The 21,454-nt window shown below is 43.4% G+C and overlaps 1 protein-coding gene across 1 annotated transcript; it reads left to right on the top strand.

The window, feature by feature from the left end:
- Positions 1-13,544: 13,544 nt before the first annotated feature.
- Positions 13,545-20,288, top strand: LOC118390783 (homeobox protein CDX-1-like). The gene is made up of 3 exons (XM_035781493.2): positions 13,545-14,060; positions 18,967-19,115; positions 19,476-20,288. Exons 1-3 carry the CDS (start codon positions 13,649-13,651, stop codon positions 19,671-19,673), a joined length of 759 nt encoding a protein of 252 aa, XP_035637386.1. The 5' UTR covers positions 13,545-13,648; the 3' UTR covers positions 19,674-20,288.
- Positions 20,289-21,454: the final 1,166 nt, after the last annotated feature.

The raw sequence follows: 21,454 nt of genomic DNA, 5'->3' as shown, positions 1-21,454 counted from the left end.
ATTATTTTAATATTTTCCTCGATCCTGACTAGTCTCCCAATCCCTGCCATTGAAAACATTCCCACAGCATGATGCTGCCACCACCCACCGTGCTTCACCGTAGGGATGGTGCCAGGTTTCTTCCAGGCATGATGCTTGGCATTCAGGCCAAAGTGTTCAATCTCGGTTTCATCAGACCAAAGAAGTGTGTTTCTCATGGTCTTTAGGTGCCACTTGGCAAACTTCTGCCTTTTTACTGAGGAGAGTCTTCCGTCTGGGCACTCTACCATAAAGGACTGATTGTTGGAATGCTGCAGAGATGGTTGTCCTTCTGGAAGGTTCTCACATCTCCACAGAGGAGCTCTGTCAGAGTTCCCATCGGGTTCTTAGTCACCTCCCTGACCAAGGCCTTTCTCCCCCGATTGCTCAGTTTGGCCATGCGGCCAGCTCTACGAAGAGCCTTGGTGGTTCCAAACATCTTCCATTTAAGAATGATCGAGGCCACTGTGTTCTTGGGACCTTAAATGCTGCAAAAAATGTTTTGGTACCCTTCCCCAGATCTGTGCCTCGACACAATCCTGTCTCGGAGCTCTGCGGACAATTCCTTCGACCTCATGGCTTGTTTTTTTGCCCTGACATTGTCAACTGTGGAACCTTATTGTAACGGTCATCGTTGCATGAAGAAGGTGTGGACCAAAGCGCAGCGTGGTACGTGTTCATGATTTTTATTTGACTGAACACTAAAACACAAAACAACAACATGAATAAACAAAACCGAAACAGTCCTGTAAGGTGCAGAGAACACTAAACAGAAAATAACTACCCACAAGACACGGGTGGGAAAAGGCTACCTAAGTATGGTTCTCAATCAGAGACAACGATAGACCACTGCCTCTGATTGAGAACCACACCCGGCATAAACATAGAACACAAAAACATAGAATGCCCACCCCAACTCACGCCCTTACCAAACCAAAATAGAGACATAAAAAGGATCTCTAAGGTCAGGGCGTGACAGTACCCCCCTTCCCCCCCAAAGGTGCGGACTCCGGCCGCAAAACCTAACCCTATAGGGTTGGGCATCTATGCGTGGTGGCGGCTCTGGTGTGGGACCCTCGCCGCCGACCCCGGACTGGGGACCCTCTTCTCGGGCACCGGACAGGAGGGCAACTCTGGCAGCTCCGGACAGGAGGGCGACTCTGGCAGCTCTGGACAGGAGGGCGACATTGGCAGCTCCGGTCAGGAGGGCGACCTTGCCAGCTCCGGAGTGACCCTGGCAGCTCCGGACAGGAGGGTGAACCTGGAGGGAGGAGACGCAGAGACAGCCTGGTGTGTGGGGCTGCCACAGGGCCCACCAGGCTGTGGAGACCTACAGGAGGCCTGGTGCGTGGAGGAGGCACCGGATGAACCAGGCTGTGGGGGAGCACTGGAGCTCTGGTGCGCAGCCTTGGCACCACTCTTCCAGGCTGAATGCCCACTTTAGCCCGGCCCCTCCAGAGTGCAGGCACCGGTCGAACTGGGCTGTGGGGGAGCACTGGAGATCTGGTGCTTACCACTCGCACCTCACCCTTAGGCTCAATGCCCACTTTCGCCCCGCTCGGGAAGCGCAAGGCATAGGGCAAACTGAACCCTCCTAGTGTCCCGGAGACACAGTACACAGAGCCGGCGCAGGATACCGTGGGCCGAAATGGCACACCGGAGACCAAACGCGCTGAGCTGGCACAATCCACCCTGGCTGGAGGCCCACTCTCGCATGGCGTTTGCGGGGGGCTGGCATGTAGCGCTCCGGGCTATGAACGCGCACTGGAGACACAGTGCTCTTCACCTCATAACACGGTGCCTGACCAGTACCACGCTGCCTCCGGTAAGCACGGGGAGTTGGCTCAGGTCTATTGCCTGACTCCGCCAATCTCCCCGTGTGCCACCCCCCCCAAAAAAATTGGGGACTGCCTCTCGTGCCTGCTGTGCTGCCTTGCCTCATATTGCCCAGCCTGTCTCCAGGGTCCCCGTCCGTCCAATATCATCGCCCAAGTCCAGGAGTCCTGAACCCTCTGCTCACTGTTACCACGCTGCTTGGTCCGTAAAGAGAAAATAACTACCCACAAGACACAGGTGGGAAAAGGCTACCTAAGGATGGTTCTCAATCAGAGACAACGATAGAGCTGCCTCTGATTGAGAACCACACCCGGCCAAACACACACAAATAGAAAACATAGAACACAAAAAGATAGAATGCCCACCCCAGCTCACGCCCTTACCAAACCAAAATAGAGACATAAAAAGGATCTCTAAGGTCAGGGCGTGACACTTATATAGACAGGTGCGTGCCTTTCCGAATCGTGTCAAATCAGAGGGCCATTCTTTAATCTATGTACATAGGGCAAAGCAGTCTCTAAGGCACAGGGTAGAGTACCTGGTGGTAGCCGGCTAGTAACAGTGACTAAAGTTCTTAAGAGAATACTCGGCGGAGGCCGGCTGTTGGTGACTGTTTAACAGTCTGATGACCTTGAGATGAAACTGATTGTCAGTCTCTCGGTCCCAGCTTTGATGCACCTGTACTGTCTCCTCCTCCTAGATCAGAGAAGGGCAACTTTGATGGGGGTTGGGACCACAAAAAAATCTGATCTCATCATGAGGGGCTGCAGTTTCTCACGGGTCTGCGTATCCATGTACATACCCCCCACCACATAGCGAGCAAAACATTTTAGCAGCCCCCCTATTGGCAGCGGGGATAAATAAAAATGCTTTAGCAATTTACACATTTTGCTATGGGGCGTCGAGAAAATGTTGCCGTATCAAAGCAACGAGTCAGAGTCCGAGTTTTCCCCCGTTCTCTCCTCCACCCGTTACGGGGTCTGAGACGACGAAGCCTCCAACCATTAGCTATGACAAATTGAACACCCTAGTAGTCAATGGCGACTACATTTCCTGTAGTATTACTCGTAGTATTAGTAACATTCAGCGATCATACACTGTTTACCTGGGGGTAGGACTACCGACGTTATGGCTAATCTGAAGATGGTGCTGGCTAAGGCTAAAACTGGCGAGTGTAGAGAGTATAGGGATATTGTTATCCAAGTCGGCACCAACGATGTTAGAATGAAACAGTCAGAGGTCACCAAGCGCAACACAGCTTCAGAGTGTAAATCAGCTAGAAAGATGTGTCGGCATCAAGTAATTGTCTCTGGCCCCCTCCCAGTTAGGGGGAGTGATGAGCTCTACAGCAGAGTCTCACAACTCAATTGCTGGTTGAAAACTGTATTCTGCCCCTCCCAAAATATAGAATTTGTAGGTAATTGGTCTTCTTTCTGGGACTCGTCCACAAACAAGATCAAGCCTGGCCTGCTGAGGAGTGACGGACTCCATCCGAGGTGGAGGGGTGCTCTCATCTTATCTATGAACATAGACAGGGCTCTAACTCCCCTGGCAACTCAATGAGAAAGGGCGCAGGCCAGGCAGCAGGCTGTTAGCCACCCTGCCAGCTTAGTGGAGTCTGCCACTAGCACAGTCAGTGTAGTCAGCTCAGCTATCCCCATTGAGACCGTGTCTGTGCATCGATCTATGTTGGGTAAAACTAAACATGGCAGCGTTCACCTGAGCAATCTCACTGGAATAAAGACCTCCTCCATTCCTGTCATTGTTGAAAGAGACTGTGATATCTCACATCTCAAAATAGGGCTACTTAATGTTAGATCCCTCACTTCCAAGGTAGTTATAGTCAATGAACTAATCACTAATCATAATGTTGATGTGATTTGGCCTGACTGAAACATGGCTTAAGCCTGATGAATATACTGTGCTAAATGAGGCCTCACCTCCTGGTTACACTAATGTCCATATCCCCCACACATCTCGCAAAGGCGGAGGTGTTGCTAACATTTACTATAGAAAATTTCAATTTACAAAAATGCAGGCTACTCAATCACTTTTTATAGCTACTGTTTACAGGCCTCCTGGGCCATATACAGTGGGGCAAAGAAGTATTTAGTCAGCCACCAATTGTGCAAGTTCTCCCACTTAAAAAGATGAGAGAGGCCTGTAATTTTCATCATAGGTACACTTCATCTATGACATACAAAATTAGAAAAAAAATCCAGAAAATCAAATTGTAGGATTTTTTATGAATTGATTTTTTAATTATGGTGGAAAATAAGTATTTGGTCAATAACAAAAGTTTCTCAATACTTTGTTATATACCCTTTGTTGGCAATGACAGAGGTCAAACGTTTTCAGTTAGTCTTCACAAGGTTTTCACACACTGTTGCTGGTATTTTGGCCCATTCCTCCATGCAGATCTCCTCTAGAGCAGTGATGTTTTGGGGCTGTTGCTGGGCAACACAGACTTTAAACTCCCTCCAAAGATGTTCTATGGGGTTGAGATCTGGAGACTGGCCTGGCCACTCCAGGACCTTGAAATGCTTCTTACGAAGCCACTCCTTCGTTGCCCGGGCGGTGTGTTTGGGATCATTGTCATGCTGAAAGACCCAGCCACGTTTCATCTTCAATGCCCTTGCTGATGGAAGGAGGTTTTCACTCAAAATCTCACGATACATGGCCCCATTCATTCTTTCCTTTACACGGATCAGTCGTCCTGGTCCCTTTGCAGAAAAACAGCCCCAAAGCATGATGTTTCCACCCCCATGCTTCACAGTAGGTATGGTGTTCTTTGGATGCAACTCAGCATTCTTTGTCCTCCAAACACTACGAGTTGACGACGAGTTTTTACCAAAAGTTATATTTTGGTTTCATCTGACCATATGACATTCTCCCAATCTTCTTCTGGATCATCCAAATGCTCTCAAGCAAACTTCAGACGGACCTGGACATGTACTGGGGGGACACGTCTGGCACTGCAGGATTTGAGTCCCTGGCGGTGTAGTGTGTTACTGATGGTAGGCTTTGTTACTTTGGTCCCAGCTCTCTGCAGGTCATTCAATAGGTCCCCCCGTGTGGTTCTGGGATTTTTGCTCACCGTTCCTTGTGATCATTTTGACCCCACGGGGTGAGATCTTGCCTGGAGCCCCAGATCGAGGGAGATTATCAGTGGTCTTGTATGTCTTCCATTTCCTAATAATTGCTCCCACAGTTGTTTTCTTCAAACCAAGCTGCTTACCTATTGCAGATTTAGTCTTCCCAGCCTGGTGCAGGTCTACAATGTTGGTCTTGGCCATAGTGGAGTTTGGAGTGTGACTATTTGAGGTTGTGGACAGGTGTCTTTTATACTGATAACAAGTTCAAACAGGTGCCATTAATACAGGTAACGAGTGTAGGACAGAGGAGCCTCTTAAAGAAGAAGTTGCAGGTCTGTGAGAGCCAGAAATCTCGCTTGTTTGTAGGGGTGACCAAATACTTATTTTCCACCATAATTTGCAAATAAATTCATTAAAAATCCTACAATGTGATTTTCTGGATTTTTTTTCTTCTCATTTTGTCTGTCATAGTTGAAGTGTACCTATGAGGAAAATTACAGGCCTCTCTCATCTTTTTAAGTGGGAGAACTTGCACAATTGGTGGCTGACTAAATACTTTTTTGCCCCACTGAGATATAGGATTAAAAAACCTGAATGTCTCCCTTGATCCTAGGTCCTGGCAGTGTTGTGCAGACTCAGGACAACTGAGCATCGGAGAAATACGCAGATTTAAAGAGGAGTTGTAAATTTGCTTTCTAATAATCATGATCTTTTTGTCATATAAGTTCATGAATTTATCGCTGCTGAAGTGAAAGCCATCCTCTCTTGGGGAATGCTGCTTTTTAGTTAGCTTTGCGACAGTATCAAAAATGCATTTTGGATTGTTCTTATTCTCCTCAATTAAGTTGTAAAAATAGGATGATCTAACTGCAGTGAGGGCTCTTCGATACTGCGCGGTACTGTCTTTCCAAGTAGTCAGAAGACTTCAAGTTTGGTGTAGCGCCATTTCCATTCCAATTTTCTGGAAGCTTGCTTCAGGGCTTGGGTATTTTCTGTATACCAGGGAGCTAGTTCCTTATGACAAATGTTTTTGTTTTTAGGGGTGGACTGCATCTAAGGTATTACGCAAGGTTAAATGTAGTACCTCATTTAGGTGGTTAACCGATTTCTGTTCTCTGACATCCTTGGGTAGGTAGAGGGAGTCTGGAAGGGCATCTAGGAATCTTTTGGTTGTCTGAGAATTTATAGCACGACTTTTGATGATCCTTGGTTGGAGTCTGAGCAAATTATTTGTTGCGATTGTAAGCGTAATAAAATGGTCCATAATATTTATTTCACAGGACAAAACGAGGTCCAGAGTATGACTGTGGCAGTGAGTAGGTCCGGAGAGATGTTGGACGAAACCCATTGAGATGATGATGGCTCCGAAAGCCTTTTGGATTGGGTCTGTGGACTTTTTCATGCGAATATTGAAGTCACCAAAATGTTGAATATTATCTGCCATGACTACAAGGTCCGATAGGAATTCAGGGAACTCAGTGAGGAATGCTGTACTGTATCTAGCAACTACTGTAGCTGGCTAGCTGACTAGGCAGGCTGAGGTATATAAGTACAGTAGCTAGCCACGTCAATCTAAAAACAGCCTAAATAATTTATTCCTATTTAACAATATGTACTTATATAAAGACAAATACATGGTAAAGAAAGTGATCTCTTTCCAGACTTTTTGGTCCTGTGAAGCAGCAGGTTGTCACTGTCAAAAACACCGTCCTTGGAGAACTATTCTGAGCTAATAATTTTGTTCGGACTGAGTGGGCGCTTATGCGGTGAAATATAACTAGAACTGCCCGCATCCTCCTTCCTTCGCGACCACTACGAGGCAAAATAGAACCAAGAAAGGAGATGTGTTGATACAATTTCGGTTGCGTTTTCTTTAGACTTCTCAGGATATGCGGTTTCCAGGATATGCGATTTCCAGGATATGCGGTTTCCCCAGGACATGCGGTTTCCAGTTTGCACATTGTCCAGTGTAGTTTCGTGAGAGCTGTTGCGGTGTCGGCTTGGGGTTGAATATACATGGCAGTGTAAGGAGGTAATGCGATCAGCATTTGATGGTGAGTTATTCCAGATTGGCAGGAACAATCGGACTATTCACCACCCTACTCAGCATGCTGACAGACACCAACATATTCTACTGTTGCCTTAATGGTGCTTGGGCATATCTGGCATGTCGTCAAGCTTGCCATTCAGTTTTATCAGAGAATAATGTATGACTTAAGTAAGGAGTGGTAGAGCAACATTTCATTTGGAGTGCTCAAAGCCTAGATAGACATGAGAAGTAATTGCGGTGTACAGCACCAGAGCACATTATAGTAGCATCCCACTGGGCACACACTGGTTGAATCAATGTTGTTTCCACATCATTTCAATGAAATATTGTTGAACCAACGTGGAATGGATGTTGAATTGATGGCTGTGCCCAGTGGGCAGTATTCTAATGTTTCTTTAGCATAAAGCAAGTCAGTGCCCAGTGAGATGGCAATGAATGTGAGGGAGACCATTAGGGGAAATCTATATCTGACAGTGCAATTTATCTAAAAAGACTGATGTAAAGAAACCAAATGAAATGGGTTAGCACCCACTGTACATATGGCTCTGCGAGTTGGAGGTTCGTCCAGCAGCTCTCTTGAGCAGCCTAACTCAGCACATCTGTCAACACGTGGGATATTTAGGTCCATATGTTCCTCCGGAAGTGGGACAAACTGGGAGCGGAGCGGAGGCTTGACCGCAGGCAGACACAAGACTCTTTCAGCTGTGTGTGTGTGTGTGTGTGTGTGTGTGTGTGTGTGTGTGTGTGTGTGTGTGTGTGTGTGTGTGTGTGTGTGTGTGTGTGTGTGTGTGTGTGTGTGTGTACATGTGTGTGTGTGTGTGTGTGTGTACATGTGTGTGTGTGTACATGTGTGTGTGTGTGTGTGTGTGTGTGTGTGTGTGTGTGTGTGTGTGTGTGTGTGTGTGTGTGTGTGTGTGTGTGTGTGCGTGTGTGTGTGTGTGTGTGTGTGTGTGTGTGTGTGTGTGTGTGTGTGTGTGTGTGTGTGTGTGTGTGTGTGTGTGTGTGTGTGTACATGTGTGTGTGTACATGGGTGTGTGTGTGTGTGTGTGAGAGAGAGAGAGAGAACCTACTGGATCCTGCACATGAAAACCAGCAGCACAGATCCATCCCAATACTGGAGCATGCCCAGAGTATGACCCTCGGTTTCCATGGTGATCTGCAGCGATAAACAGAGATAATATGAGGTCATAATTATTTATTTTTAACTTGGAGTAGTTAAGAGAACTTTTGGCCAATGGAGTTGAAGGAAAGGAAATGACGCATGAAGACATAATCCCAAACCAAGGAGGCAGCTCAGAGAATAAGGATTTCTTTGCACATTTTTACATTTGCTGTTCACTCACTATTTTCTCTCAACTTAGTTTTCTTTAATCAATTTGTCAGTTATACATATTTCACTCTATTGCTGTGTTCTTATAAAGCCTATGCAAGGTTTTGTTTGCTATTACTATCTCAACAAAAGTATGTTTAAAGAAAACAATGCCTTCTTTATCTGCTCCCATTCCACTTCTGGGGTGTAGGAACCAAACAGAACCAAACACAATGAAACAGGGAGGGACCTACTTAAATGTGTCCAATAGAAACGGTGCAAAACGTTTTACTACGATGTAAAACATTTTGCTACGGTGTGCGACTAATAAATAAACCCCATGCAATTTCCTAAATTATGCAACAGGGGGAGACAGAGGGCAGTTCACATACAATCTCGTATGACCGCCATGCACAACTGTGTGTGGGCAGTTGTGAAATAAACGATTAGTAAATGTGATGACATTAGAATTGAAAATTGTAGTGTCAAGCAATCGTTAAAGGAGCATTCAGCATTTGATACATCCATTTTTGGCCTTAAATTAATGATACAATATGTACCAATTGATTCTTGAAGAATATAGAACCCAAAATAGTTTTTTTTTGGTCCAATGTTTGTAAACAAAGCAAAGTGTAAACAAACTCTATATAGTCTCAAACATGGTTAAAACTATAATTTTGATATCATTGATGGGCAGTCCCTTACACACATAGCTCTGTCTTTGAATTTGAGAGTGATCAAATTTCTCTATCCCCATCCCTCAGGTTTTTGCCGAAAGAGAGGCGCTTTGTAAACTCCAGATTGGCCCTTTCAACTTTGACTGCAGAATATTTGAAATGTGGATGACTCAAATCACAGGTGCCCTTGTTTTGAGAGCACCGTTCTAAAACATCTCACCTGGTTTCCTTAAAATATTCACATTGATATTTAGTTAATATCCTAGATTTAGTTATAAGCATAAGCAATACATAAAGTGTAATAATGCTTCAAATGGAGTCTACCTCGCTTAATCTGATCTAAATATGATCAAATACTACAACTACATGCCTTAAAAACATTCATCTTGTCAAAATGAATGGTAACATAACATGCCAAACAACAAATCTCAACTAAACCTATACCACAACACCTTTCCACAATATTAAGATGCCTTTTTTTGACTGATCCCTAATGAGACTCAAATTCTTATTTTAAAACGATTTGATCTCTCTCTCAAGGCACATTTTATTTGGAATAGTCATGGAGTACGCCATTCAGCGTGAATTAAATGTGAAGCAATGACCAAATTATAATGTTGTACAAACGTATACAATGTGAATTTACCATTGCTCTTGTTCCACTGAATTACATTGACCTCTTGGCTGTACACCTTCGTTTCTCCACCTGTTGCATTGAGCTGAATCAATAGAGCAGTCAGCCAGTCAGTCAGGACTTCACTGTCTCCATGACACACAGGTCGGGTCATTCCCCCTGACTGTCTCCATGGCACCCTGCGTTGACGAGGAAGTCACACTTGGTTGTGAAGTGTGACCTAACACTGTCACCCCTCCCCAGCCTGCTTTGAACTTTTTTCTCATCTTACCCATTTTCATGAGTGTTATTCATTTCTTCCCATGAAACTGTTTCAAAATTCACAATTACATTTCTCAGGGAAAGAAAAATGGTGAAATACACATTCATGTTCATCTATAACATGTTTATAAATCAGTTGTGTCTTTGACTGAGGAACACAGAGAGAAATTCCATCAAATTCCATCTAGACACAGTTGCCTTAGAGCAAATACTTGTACCTACCTGGGCCTAAACGTCACCACAACAGGTAACTTCCACAAAGCTGTGAACGATTTGAGAGACATGGCAAGAAGGGCCTTCTACACCATCAAAAGAAACATCAAATTTGACATCCCAACTAGGATCTGGCTAAAAATACTTCAATCAGTTATTGAACCCATTGCCCTCTAAGGTTGTGACATTTGGGGTCCACTCACCAACCAGGAATTCACAAAATGGGACACACACCAAATTGAGACTCTCTGCATGCAGAATTATGCATAAACATCATCTGTGTGCAACGTCAACCCACCAAATAATGCATGCAGAGCAGAATCAGGCCAATACCTGCTAAAATCCAGAAAAGAGCTGTTAAATTCGAGAGGCACCTAAAAGGAAGTGGCTCCTAAACCTTCCATAACAAAGCCATCACCTACAGAGAGATTAACCTAGAGAACCTCTCAGCCAGTTGGTTCTGGGACTCTGTTCACAAACGCAAACAGACCCTATAGAGCCCCAGGACAGCAACACGATTACACCCAACCAAATCACGGGAAAAACAAAAAGATAATTACTTGACACATTGGAAATAATTAACCAACAAACGGAGCAAACTGGAATGCTATCTGGCCCTAGACAGAGAGTACACAGTGACAGAATACCTAACCAATGTGACTGACCCAAAAATAATACAAGCTTTGACTATGTACAGACTCAGTGACCATAGCCTTGCTGTTGATGTTGCACGTTCCTGGCTGTTGAGAAATGACAGGCTATGTGCACGCTGCCCACAAAACGAGGTGGAAACTGAGCTGCACTTCCTAACCTCCTGCCAAATGTATGACCATATTAGAGACGCATATTCCCCTCTTATTACACAGACTCACAAAGAATTTGAAAGCAAACAACATTTTGATAAACTCCCATATCTTTTAGGCCAAATACCACAGTGTGCCATCACAGCAGCAAGATTTGTGAGCTGTTGCCATATGACAAGGGCAACCAGTGGAACACAAACACCATTGTAAATACAACCTATATTCGTCTGCTTATTTATTTTCCCTTTCGAACATTGTTATACATTATTATAGCCAATAATATAACAATATGAAACGTCTTTATTATTGGGAAACTGTTGTGAGTGTAATGTTTACATTCAATTTCAGATTATTTTATTACATTTTTGTTTGTTATCTATTTCACTTGCTTTGGCAATTTTTCCCATGCCAATAAAGCCATTTGAATTGAATTGAATTGAGAGAGGCAGGCAGACTGGTAGTCTGTGGGAAGCAGTGGGAGAATGGCAGATAGGGACGCATATTTACCATTAAGGGCGGGTGAGATGGGAGAGGCTTCCCCATGTCATTGTGTCGCTCTGTCCTCCCGGAGCCCGACAAACACTGTCCCAGACTGGGAGCCATGGGGAGCCATGGGGAACCAGAGCAGGGCCACTTCCCTGGGCCCTCAGCCTGGTGGAGGAACCCCCTCAGGGGCCAGACAGAGGTCACCTCACAGCACAGTCCTCCTCCTCGCAGAGCACAGGTGACCACACCAGCCCACACAGAACATAGTGCTCCCAAGAAAGCTACACCTTTGACAAGGAGAGGAGAGAGAACAGTAGAATGCCACGAGACACTGGGAAGCTCAAAGCCTCTGTAGCAATGTACTCTTGCCCACAAATGCTTCTTCACAGTGTACAGTATGCTCCCACGGTTCTTACTAGGCGATTATAGGGTTATTATATGAACATTAACTGGTTCAAACTGGCGAAACGGTTTAAAAAGATTAGTGCTGGTTGTTAAACTGCCTTACTTCACCACAAGGAAAGAAAGTGTTATATAATAAACAGCCTTCAATATATTATGTTGAATTATAGATCAAATGCTTCTAGGTCTGATTTTCTTTTGATACTGACAGAATGCTAAAAACTGTCACTTGAACTGAAATACACTGAATTCATGAATTATTATTATATAGTTATCGTTCTAATTTGATGTTTATAATTATTTTTTCGTTTGTATTGTTTATACTGTTGACGTTGTTGCGATAAGCACCTGTGTTATTGTATGACAGGAATGAAAGTACAATTGTACATATTTGAAATCTTCATAAATCAAAAATGCCGTTTTTAAATAAATAGCTTTTTTTTTATAAATAGCTACAATTATTTATATTTTTTTGAACAATGTAGCTAAAAACGGTATTATTGAAATGCTTCAACCAATGAAAACAATTATTCTAGACATTCCATTACGTTTTGTTATTACCGGTAATAGCATACAACTGAAATAAACTAATTGTAGATCTAAAGAAAAGAAAAAAAAGGAAAACTTGAAATATTATATTCTATTTCGTTAGTAATTATGACTTGAACATTAAGGTCTGAATGAATTACAATAGAATAATGACCTGGATGGACATCTAATGTTTGACCATGAATTGTTTTTACAAAATAGACGGTTTGATTTAGCTTTCAAGTCGTATTTCGTTTGAAAGTCGATGTATTTCAATGGTATCTAAATTTAGACAAATTCTATTTTAAATGTGTGACCCTCATGAAACTCAGCTACAACCTGCATGTTTTTTCCACTGGTTCAATTCAATGTCTAAAGCACAAGAGGGGTAACAACAGAGAAGCTTAAACTCGGGGCAACGAGAGAGCAATGAGTTTGATTAAAATTCGAAATATTCCATGTGCCACTTCCTCCTGGTTTAGAACAACGAGATTTAGACCGGCATATCACCTCAGCGATCTTTTTGAAATCCCCGGATACAGCCATTGGAGCCGCGCTACCTGTTTCAGCACAGCACAGAAAGAACATATGAATACTTTCCCGCTTAAGGTCACTTGAAATATGTTATGCTCCAGCGGAAGAGTAAAATATATAGGCCAACTCATGAAATAAATATACATATAGGCCTAATATTACAAGAAGTATATCACCCAAAACAAGTAAGAGATGAGCACATGGCAGGATGTAGGCTATCTAAGGAAATTGTATGGTTAGTATATAGGGTCATTTTTACATTTAATAGGGATTTATTGGGGCACATTTATATGCACAACATGATTTTATAGATAGGCTATCTGCTTTTAGTTTTTTTTTTTAAGGCCATGGCCACCCCAGGCCTTGCTACCACGTTCCTCGACCCTTCACCATTATATTCCACAAGGTATGTATGGGCGTTATGCGGACAATGCAGTGACAGGTTCTCCCATTGAGACAATCAACATGAACTCATGTTAGTTTCTCCTGTGCGATTTGTAGCATTCTTCTAAATGCCCGTGACGGCTTTGATGCCGGTGCTCTGTTGCCTTTGAAATGCAGGCCCGTCTCTAATGCAAATTGTCCCTGGTGGGATAAGGTGAGGGAGGGAGATGAGGGCTATAAAATGTTGACGTCAGCGCGACACCTTTTGACTGGCAGCGTGTTTAGCAAACAAGAAGTTGAAGAGTAGGCTATAGACCAGCCAGGTAGAGGAGGCCTTGGTTCAACAGAAACCTGGGGTAGAGGAGGCAGGAGCAACGCGCTTGACGCACACTATGCGCACGAGTTCCCATACGGAAAGATGTACGTGAGTTATCTTTTGGAGAAGGAACCCAGCATGTACCCAAATTCAGTGCGACATCCAAGCCTAAACTTGAACCATCAGAACTTTGTCCCCGCACCTCCACAGTATTCGGATTTCAGCGGATACCACCACGTTGCTGGGATTAACAATGACCCTCACCACAGCCAGACGGGGGCCTGGAACCCCGCTTACCCTCCGAGCCGGGAAGAGTGGTCACCCTATGGGCCGGGGACAGGACCGTCCACATCTAATCCGGGGCCAATAGGCTATAGTCCCCCAGAATTCTCTCCAGTCCCACAATCCGGGCTTCTCCCGTCTATCAACTCATCTGTTGGGCAGCTGTCTCCCAATTCTCAGCGCAGAAACCCTTACGATTGGATGAGGCGGAGCGTACCACCGGCAAATTCAGGTAGGTTACTGAGGTGTTTCATACATTTTTGTAATCAATCATCAAAAATGGATCATTTGGTTGTCCATAAAACCATAGAAAGTAAAGCCTAAATCACGTTTTAAAATGTTTATTAAAATAATAATAAACTATATGTATATGTAGCAAATCACATACATATGAAATATGAATGGTTAAATTCAATATCTTGGCCCATTTTCTTTCTCAAATCAAAGATGATGAAATACTGTAGGCACCGTATTGAGAGGGAAAAGCAAAACCAGAACCACTGCCCTTGGGAGTCACATTCCTTGAATGATGCGTGCACCTGTTCTCTAAATTCAGAGACGAGTTCGTTTTTCAACTCAGAAAGATGGAATACCGGGTTCTTTTTCATAGTTCTCACCCAAATGAAGATTTAGTAATTGTCCAATCCCATCAAAGTATTTGACATTGCTGTGTATTGTCATATAATATGTCATTGACATAATCTTTATATTTTGCGCTCATTGGCACAGTTGCTCCTCACTGAAGTGCTTGTGTGAACACATGAATCACACCTCGCATGCCATCTTCAATTAGTGCATTATCTCATGCGTTTTATGGGTACAGACGTGGGATCTTAATTTGATCACTCTTTTGTTACTGCAAATTTTCTGGACAGCAGGAAATTATTTTATTTTATTTTATTTAACTAGGCAAGTCAGTTAAGAACAAATTCTTATTTTCAATGACGGCCTAGGAACAGTGGGCTAACTGCCTGTTAAGGGGCAGAATGACAGATTTGTACCTTGTAAGCTCAGGGGTTTGAACTTGCAACATTCCGGTTACTAGTCCAACGCTCTAACCACTAGGCTACCCTGCCGCCCCAAAAATACACATTTCTAGTGTATTTGAGTTTTAAAAAGGCTTCTAAAGTTGGTCATTTCCACTTTGAAATGTCAGACTTGAATTGCCCCAACGAAAACTCTATCATACACAATAGCCTAATAATTCACATGTCCTGTTGCTGCAGAATAATTTTCCTGCTGTAGAAAACTCTCACCCAAATGAAGATCCTACATCTGTGTAGTTTGGGCTATGTAATGTTTAAATATATATATATATATATATATATTTTTAAATTAAACTTTATTAACCTCTAGGCAAGTCAGTTAAAAACAATTTCTTATTTACAATGATGGCCTACACCGGCCAAACCCAGACGACGCTCCACCCTGTGGGACTCCCAATCACGGCAATCAATGTATTGACAGTTGAGGGTAAAGCAGGGTATGCATTTGAATTGCATTGTGTGTTGACCTATTCAAATAATAAGCGCTCAATGATTATAGTTATGATTATAATTGCCTATCATCAGTAGTGAATAGTAATAGTAGTAGGCTAGTAGCCTATAATAGGCATAATATAGTCTATAATAGGCATAATATAGTCTATAATAGGCATACTATAGTCTATAATAGGCATACTATAGTCTATAATAGGCATAATGTAGTCTATAATAGGCATAATGTTGTCTATAATAGGCATACTATAGTCTATAATAGGCATAATGTAGTCTATAATAGGCATAATGTAGTCTATAATAGGCATACTATAGTCTATAATAGGCATAATGTAGTCTATAATAGGCATAATGTAGTCTATAATAGGCATACTATAGTCTATAATAGGCATAATGTAGTCTATAACAGGCATAATGTAGTCTATAATAGGCATACTATAGTCTATAATAGGCATAATGTAGTCTATAATAGGCATAATGTAGTCTATAATAGGCATAATGTAGTCTATAATAGGCATACTGTAGTCTATAATAGGCATAATATACACATCATCAAATTCATTTGGATTTTGTCTGGTTTAGACGTCACAATTATTACGTGAGCAATCACTCCTTTTCCCCCGACATCTGCATATTTCATAATGTTACAGGATTTTTTCATAATTTCAATAAGAATTCTTTAGAGTCAGCTGAGACGGCTAAACCTGCAAGTGATCAAATTAAATAAACAGTCTGCTGTGGTTCGAAGATCTTGTTAGGCAAATTAAGAGGTTTGTTGTCTTTTTGTATGTCAGGGCTCTAGAATAGTTTTCTGTGTTGTAATACTTTGTTAGGAATTATGTCTCAAGGCGGGAGTAGTTTGTGTTAAATCACATTTATCAGTTCAAGAAAGCAGGCCCGAAGAGAAAATAGCAAATAATTTCAGAGTATGCATGCTCCTTCTGGCCTCATAGATTATAGGTAGATAACTGAAACTGAATTACAGGAATGCAGTTGAACCTATGTGAATCCTGTAGACCAAACTGCCCAGACTGAGAGTTAGATGACTCTTAATGCTTTTCTTCCTGTGTAGAAAACCCAACAGAAATCAAGTTGTCGTCAATGGCTGCCTGGGACCGCTTCTGATTACAAAGTCTTTGTAATTACACAGACTTTGGGCTTCCGTAAATGTCCAGTTTACTGTACCTATTGGACGTGGATGCTTCAAAAGTACATTTTTATCCAAAATTCGTCGTTCCAGTCCATGTGGTTATCTGGATGTCCCAGACAGAGAGTTCTACGGTCCATGTTACAGATTATCTCCATGTCACTTTATCGTACCGGCCAGAAAATCTCCTTAACCTCAACTGCTTAACCATTTATCTCAGCAGCCGTCAATGGTAGTAATTACAGAAGTACAGCGCTCCATAGATTAATGGACAGTGCAATGTTTTGCCATCAGTGGTTGCCATTTTTAATAAGCAGAGTTATAGATTTATCTCCACCTATCTATGCAATGTAAACACCACCACTTCTCAAACTTTTCACATTTGGACTGAATTATGTTTTTACTTTTTGTGGGTTCTTTGAATGCTGTTTGGCATTTTTAGTAGTTCCATCAAGAGAAACTATCACCGGACTGTTGAATATTTCTGGCTCCTCTACGGTTTCGTCTCTCCCAGTGCAGCGTTACAATGCTTTGCCACCTAACATTCAAATGAAATGCTAATGTACAGGCTCAAAGTGAGCCCCTTGGTGGGCTTCCCATGTGACCGCAAAATGTGTCGCCGCTGGCGATGAGAGCCACTACAGTCAGTACAGTTTTTGATCAACGCAGCATTACGATTGTATGGGTCAATACCCCCGTAGACATACATGCCGTAAATAATGACGTGGCTCATTAGGTGCCTTATTCACTACCTCAGATGCCGTCCGTTTAGGAGCGGTCCTCCTCGGTCAACATGGACGTTTGAAAACAACGGTCATGAGAGAATTATGAATCAGGAGGTGAAGAGGAACAATTAGGGGAACATGGGAGCAGGAGGGTGTGTTCTGTGTTTCAACAGCCTAATGGTCTGGATAACTCTCTGGTCGTCAGGCCTGGCGCCCTCACAGGCAGCCCCCTCACCCTCTCAGCTCACACATTTTAATCTTTAACCTGGTCGCTGCGTCTGCACTTAGGTGCCTCATTCACTATGGACAGAATGAAGTGACTTTTGATTTACGGTACCTAATTAAAAAGGCCTGGTTGATCCCAGAGCTTTGCTACTTTATCTGTGTGTGTGTGTGTGTTTTAGTGAAAGGTTTCATGTATGAAATGAAGCAGACACCACATTTTCACAGATGTCTGATGTCATCTTTATTTACTCTTCTAATGTTGTTTATTTACGGCATGCAAGTTAATGTGAAATGTGACAGGACAGTAGGCCAGTCATCCTCCCATTATAGCCAATGCAGGTCAAGCCCTGTCTCCTAGTGAAAAGGAGTCCTACTCAGAATCACATCTGTTCGGCTAGTTTATACTGGGGTCTACTAAGCTAACATATGGAGTTGTTTTAAGATGGTCATACCATGGATCATTTAGCTATTTGATTTATTATTTTAGGACCCCTTTATGTATATAAAAAAAAAAGATTTGATATAATATTGAATTTGCCCTTTACTGCTGTAGCCTATAGAAACGCATTGACTAACACAGTGGTTCCCAACTTGGCCGATCCTCAGGGGGTACTTGGCCGATCCTCAGGGGGTACTTGGCCGATCCTCAGGGGGTACTTGGCCGATCCTCAGGGGGTACTTGGCCGATCCTCAGGGGTACTTGGCCGATCCTACGGGGGTACTTGGCCGATCCTCAGGGGGTACTTGGCCGATCCTCAGGGGGTACTTGGCCGATCCTCAGGGGGTACTTGGCCGATCCTCAGGGGGTACTTGGCCGATCCTCAGGGGGTACTTGGCCGATCCTCAGGAAGAGACGTAACACCATAGGCCTGCCTCTGAAATGCACATGAAGGGGTCCTTCAAGGGTACTCGGGGCAAAGCTAAATTCAGTTGTTGGTACGGTTAATCGTAAAACGTTGGGAACCACTGGACTAACATATTCATAAATGGTAAGAAAGACAGTAAAAAAAAATGTATCATATGGTTTTAAAGTGTCTGTCCTATATCTAGGAGATATAAGAAAGCTCAGGAAATGTTTGAGTTTTTTTGGACACATATTTAATTAACCCATTATTTTTGTTGGCACAAAACTAACTCCGTACTTTCATTCATTTGTATGGGTTACCTTCAGATGAGTCCCGTGACACATCGTGTTCGTGAGAGTCTCATCTTGTGGTCATATTCGTTTTGTTGGCTAAACCGTTCGGGACGTTACACACATTTTCGTGAGAAGACCGATTTTCGGGATGTCTCATGTGACAAACACTACTGTAGCTCGGCCACCTTCCACCGCAGATGTGGAAGGCCGACAGAGGCGGATGCGTTGGATTGAGATGCAGCCTGTGCATATCTCCAGCTGAAATTGACAGATTTTTACTGTTACTTCGATCGACGCATGGGTGGCGTCAATAGACTCTTAAGGATTAAAGTTAGTCAAAATATAAGTTGTTTTTCTACATGACACACGCAATATAAAAGTTGACAGATGGCCGTACTCTGTTGCAGGTGGTAAGACAAGAACGAAAGACAAGTACCGGGTGGTGTACACAGATCACCAGCGGTTGGAGCTGGAGAAAGAGTTCCACTATAGCCGCTACATCACCATCAGGAGGAAAGCAGAGCTGGCCACGTCTCTCAGCCTCTCAGAACGACAGGTCAGCAGACACAACATCATGGGACAGGGGACAATCTCTCAATTTTCTCTGTCTGTCTGTCTGTCTGTCTGTCTGTCTGTCTGTCTGTCTGTCTGTCTGTCTGTCTGTCTGTCTGTCTGTCTGTCTGTCTGTCTCTCTCTCTCTCTCTCTCTCTCTCTCTCTCTCTCTCTCTCTCTCTCTCTCTCTCTCTCTCTCTCTCTCTCTCTCTCTCTCTCTCTCTCTCTCTCTCTCTCTCTCTCTCTCTCTCTCTCTCTCTCTCTCTCTCTCACACACACACACACACAAACACGCACGCCTTTCTCAAAAGTTTACTGGACCAGTCACGGAGCACTTACATCAAATCTTTTCTTGATTCCATAGGTAAAAATCTGGTTTCAGAATCGGCGTGCCAAAGAGAGGAAGGTGAACAAGAAGAAGATGCAACAGCCTCAGCCTGCGTCCACAACAACACCTACTCCCCCAGGCTCTGGCATGCCCGGCAACGTTGCCATGGTGACCAGCAGCAGTGGCGGCTTAGTGTCTCCGTCTATACCAATGACTATCAAAGAAGAATACTGAGGACGATGGTCTGACGTGATGGGGAAAAAAATACTTTTGTCCAAATCTAACCTGCAATAGTGACCCCGCCCCCCGGTCAACAGCTCGAGCATCATGGGGTCAAATGCAGGAGTCTTACAGCTCCAAAGACAGACAAGAAATATAGACTTGCTGCTGTTTTATTTGCTTCTGTAAAAAAATAATAATAATAATAACAAACGTCTAAAGGACAAGATAGACCAACACGAACGTCGGCCATGCGCAGTAGATCACCTGCTGGGTGTCGAAAAACTATGGCGAATTCAATTCGCAGAATCATCGGGAATTAAACAGAAAATGGCGGCCCATGTGCTGTGGTTGAAGGCGATAGGACGGCCACCCGCTCTGCACACGTTCGTGTTGGTCTGTCTTGTCCGAAAGGGAGACAATGAACAGAGAAAAAGAACTGCTATAAACATATATAGATATTAAATTGTTGTATTTCACTGTTATAATGGCTTCTACTGTTTCTGTTGTTGATATCTCTTCTGCTCTGCCCATCACATACTGGGAATACTTGTAAATGGTTCTGATTCCAAGCCAGAATAATAAAGTGTATATTTTTTAAGTAATTTGTATTAAAAGCTTTATTGTCAACTCTGGAGCTCATTCTTTACAGAAGGACAACGGAAGAGATTTGGATCACACGTTTATATTATGACCATCTGTCACACACTTTTAGGAGTACATCATTTCAAAAGTGTCCCCAATGGGACAATCCTCCTTCAATGTCTTAAGGCTACGTAAGTGTGGCCATAAGCGTACCGTGCAGCGTGTGTTGTTTTCGAGGCACTCAAATGGCAACAGTGCATTTCAAATGGGAACGATTGGGACGAACATCATTGGAGAAATGTGATTTCAGCCGACACTTCATCTCTGAATCCACCTAACGTGAGAAAGTTGAAGAAAACTACGTAAGTGATCATTGCGTATCGAATTGAATTTATTCGGGGGTTTGCGTTGTGACCTTATAGATTTACAATGTAGTATTTTGGATCATTATTGTGTGGGTCTTTGTGTGAACATCAGCAGGTTCAAGGAGAGGGATCATGTCATAACATTTTAAAAAAGTGATAGAGTCAGTGGTCAAAGTGACATAGAGACAGGCAGGGCCCGTGACAACTCACCAAGGAGGCAGGACTGTTTGCACAGTAAAACTGAGTGGCATGATAAGGAGCGATTGGCTCCAGGAGGATAGAGTCCTTTTAATATCATCTCTACCCGTTATCACGGCCCCGCGACGGAGAGGCGCACTCTGTGGAGGCCTGCGGTAATCAGCCCTGCTGCGTCGCACGCACAGACCTATTTGCCAATCTACTTACCAAAGGCAGGGCGCGGCGTCCAAAGGGCAAGGTGCGAAAGGCGGTGAGTAAACAGAGCAGGAGGATCCATCTGTTTGGGAACATCTCTTGACCCACAAGGCCAGGGAGAAGAAGGCCATTGGGTGAGATTCTGAGCCCAGGAAGGAGTACGGAGGGTGGTGAGATTCTAGGACCCTGTAAACTGTGAAGGTAGAGCCAATACTGTCCCATTTGGAGTCCTATGTTAGCAGACAGTGTTAGAAACTATCTCTACAGTGTCATTAAACATGGAGTAAGCATGCTTTAGTCCCCCCTCACACCCACAAAGATAAGAAAGGCCTATTTGAATGATGAGGCCCAAACCAAAGTGTTGCTTGTAAAGACTGACAGAGGGCGATATGAAGTTTCATTCCAAAACACCATGCCCTACATTTTCTGTCCTCTCTAGTAGACATCAGTTCT

The sequence above is a fragment of the Oncorhynchus keta genome, chromosome 11, assembly GCF_023373465.1.
Source record: "Oncorhynchus keta strain PuntledgeMale-10-30-2019 chromosome 11, Oket_V2, whole genome shotgun sequence".
Classification (NCBI taxonomy): Eukaryota; Metazoa; Chordata; class Actinopteri; order Salmoniformes; family Salmonidae; genus Oncorhynchus; species Oncorhynchus keta.
Note: the sequence above shows the minus strand (reverse complement) of the source record. Positions and strands in the feature narration are given on the sequence as shown.